Raw genomic sequence first — 3,590 nt, 5'->3', positions numbered from 1 at the left:
TATTATTATTATTATTATTATAATTATAGTTATAATTATAATTATTATTATTATATTAATATTCAAATATGGATTCTCTTTATGAGATTAATTACGTTACATATGTATGCGAAAATACATGTCTCTATATGTTTGTAAAAACAACGACTAGTTTCTTAGTCAGAATCCGTGATTTTACAAGTCATTAAACTAAACGACTTTAGCATTTACATTCACTTAATTTCTAAACACATATCATTAAACTGTTTAGTTTAATCAAATCCGTGGTTCCATGGATCATTTCTATATAAATAAATATAAAAATGATTGTGTTGCAATTTATTTAATGTAAATAAATGGTAACGGTATGGTAATTCTAATACGGAGTAAAAATTACCCGATTGGGGGTTAAATCCATGAATCATGATTGGTTTTGGGGGTTGGTCGGTAAATAAGGTTTGGTGAAAGGGACCCACGGGTTTGGTGAGGGGTCCACATCCACATAGTTGGTAGTTTCTGGCTACCCGCACCCTTTCGCACCTATAAATTAACCCTCACTCACTTGTTACCAAATCGTCTCTCATTCATATTCTCTTCTTCAGCTTTCCCCAATATTTTATCTCTTTTTTCTGGATCTCAAGATTTGATCTCATTCTTCAACGCCGTTAAAAAGGTACCAACCGTTTCTTCAATTTACACATCTTATTACTATAACAGCTTCCATTTAACAGATCTGTTTACTTACACACTCGTTTTGCTCATCATTCGTTTACTCCATGCATTTTTTTCAGTTAGATCTGAATACTTTAGCTTCGATCTGGTGTCTTGAAGCCTTAATGTTTACAATACTTGATTAATTTGTGCTATTGTCTACAAAACATTAAATTATGCTGCTATATTACAGATCTTATCGCTACCCGTAACCCGTTCATGCGTGATGCCTAACTCTTTTATGTTGCTAGTATCAGATTCGATATTTTTGTCAAGACTAGGGTTTAGGATATGTAGAATAGTTGAATTTGATGAAAGCAAAACACTGGAACTAGTAGATTAATTGCTAAATTTGTGCTCTGTATTAGGTAAAACGTGCAAGTTTAACTGCTAGATGACAGATCTTGTCGATCCTGCTTAATGGAGTAATTGTTTTATGTTCAGGATCTAAAGAATATTGTACCTTATATAAAGTTTAAGTGAAACACCAAAGCTTTTTTGATTAGCAATTTAGCAGATCATAAGTATGAGTTATAAGTTATAACCTTGTCTTATACGGAGTAATGATTATAAAAGAAAGAGAGATTTACTAAATTATAAGTTATTTAAGTACATAAAGGTTTTGAATTTTTACTTACAACCAAAGTAAGTAAAGATCATGATGGATCTGTAGCATTGTTTATGTGCACACAAAAAGCCATTACATTTTAGGTGCAACTATGTTTTAGTTATGTTGTAAAAGTTTGTTTTATCATGCTGACGTGATTTGATTACCTTTCTGTTACTGTTAGAATTATTCGTATAATGTACTTATAAAACCTTTTGGGTATTGTTTGTATCTTTTAGAGATGGAGACCTTCCTATTTACATCTGAATCTGTCAATGAGGGACACCCTGACAAACTCTGCGACCAAGTCTCAGATGCCATCCTTGATGCCTGCCTAGAACAAGATCCTGAAAGCAAGGTTGCATGTGAGACTTGCACCAAGACTAACATGGTCATGGTCTTCGGTGAGATCACCACAAAGGCTACCGTAGACTATGAGAAGATCGTCCGCGACACTTGCAGAGAAATTGGATTTGTATCTGCTGATGTCGGTCTTGATGCTGACAACTGCAAGGTCTTGGTCAACATCGAACAACAAAGTCCCGACATTGCCCAGGGTGTTCACGGACATCTTACCAAGAAGCCAGAGGAAATCGGTGCCGGTGACCAAGGTCACATGTTTGGGTATGCCACTGATGAAACACCAGAGCTTATGCCTTTAACCCATGTCCTTGCAACCAAGCTTGGTGCTAAGCTAACTGAAGTTAGGAAGAACAACACTTGCCCATGGCTCAGGCCAGACGGTAAGACCCAGGTCACCGTTGAGTACCGTAATGAAAACGGTGCTATGGTCCCCACCAGGGTTCACACCGTTCTTATCTCTACCCAACATGATGAAACAGTCACCAATGACCAAATTGCTGCTGATCTTAAGGAGCATGTGATCAAGCCTGTTATCCCAGCTCAGTACCTTGATGAAAACACCATCTTCCATTTGAACCCATCAGGTAGATTTGTTATTGGTGGTCCCCATGGAGATGCAGGTCTTACCGGCAGGAAGATCATCATCGACACCTATGGAGGATGGGGGGCCCACGGAGGTGGTGCGTTTTCTGGTAAAGATCCAACTAAGGTGGACAGGAGTGGTGCTTACATCGTTAGGCAAGCAGCTAAAAGTATTGTGGCCTCGGGACTTGCTCGCAGGTGCATTGTTCAGGTCTCTTATGCTATTGGTGTGGCTGAGCCACTATCAGTTTTTGTTGACTCGTACAAAACCGGAACAATCCCGGATAAGGATATCCTTGTCCTTATCAAGGAGAACTTTGACTTCAGGCCAGGGATGATGGCTCTCAATCTTGACCTTAAGAGAGGTGGCAACTTTAGGTACCAGAAGACTGCTGCTTATGGACATTTCGGCCGTGAAGACCCTGACTTCACATGGGAGACCGTCAAGATTCTCAAGCCCAAAGCTTGAATGTAACAGTTGCACGAGAATGAATGATTCTTTAGCCCCCCTTTAATCGGCTGCTGGACAATAATCAAGCTTTCGATGTTACAAGTAGGCATGCTATTTTCCTGAAGCCCATTATCAGGTGGACAACACTTGGAAAACATATTTAGGAATTGTTACAGGCTATTGATTGTTATCAAATGTTGTGTTTGTTTTTGTTTCTTTTTTTATATTTTGTTGCTGGGGAAACAATTAGGATTCTAAATTTTCAGTATTTGATGGTGAAGCCTATGTTATATCTACGTTTTGAACAAATCTTATCTACTTAAGCTTTTGAATTATGAAGTTGCCATCAATTTATTATTTTCATTACATCAGCTGTTGATAACATTCTACTACAAATCAAAATATTTATCAAGATCAGGATATAGATGGTTCTTTGTGCATTGGATATGCTGAGTTGTTTCTGGGCATTCATCTTATATCTGCATATATATGATGTATGAAACCCAACTTGAGCAATTTATTACTTAGCCCTCCGATGCATATTAACATGGGCGTTCAACCTTTTGTGTCTGTGGATCTGTGTGTTAGGATATACAATTTCTAGTCCTGCTCCTGGATCAATTATCAATCAGCCTTAATGTTGACGTGGCGCTTAGTTAAAAAAGTAAAATGTTGAATCCTCACTTGCAAGATATGAATGTTCTTACCACAAACATGATACCTAACCACTTACAAAGTAGCTCCACTAATATTCCAGGACAATGGACTTTAGTGCATCAGATCGGATTACACATATAAAGAAATAATTACTTTTAGATATTGTTCACCCAAAAGTAACAACACTATAGTCTCCTACTTTTTAAAAGCATGACAAACAAAGTATCAATTAAAATTTCC

At 37.4% G+C, this 3,590-nt stretch overlaps 1 protein-coding gene across 1 annotated transcript; it reads left to right on the top strand.

The window, feature by feature from the left end:
• Positions 1–531: 531 nt before the first annotated feature.
• LOC139899626 (S-adenosylmethionine synthase 3-like) lies at positions 532–3,028 on the top strand. The gene is made up of 2 exons (XM_071882466.1): positions 532–652; positions 1,537–3,028. The coding sequence occupies exon 2, from the start codon at positions 1,539–1,541 to the stop codon at positions 2,709–2,711; it is 1,173 nt and encodes a 390-aa protein (XP_071738567.1). The 5' UTR covers positions 532–652; positions 1,537–1,538; the 3' UTR covers positions 2,712–3,028.
• Positions 3,029–3,590: the final 562 nt, after the last annotated feature.

This window comes from Rutidosis leptorrhynchoides, chromosome 3 (assembly GCF_046630445.1).
Source record: "Rutidosis leptorrhynchoides isolate AG116_Rl617_1_P2 chromosome 3, CSIRO_AGI_Rlap_v1, whole genome shotgun sequence".
NCBI classification, from domain to species: Eukaryota; Viridiplantae; Streptophyta; class Magnoliopsida; order Asterales; family Asteraceae; genus Rutidosis; species Rutidosis leptorrhynchoides.
The sequence above is the reverse complement of the archived record's forward strand: the minus strand, read 5'-3'. Positions and strand labels throughout refer to the sequence as shown.

Excerpts from the sequence above, each read along its gene's own strand:
- LOC139899626 (XM_071882466.1), top strand. The coding sequence starts at position 1,539 with ATGGAGACCTTCCTATTTACATCTGAATCTGTCAATGAGGGACACCCT.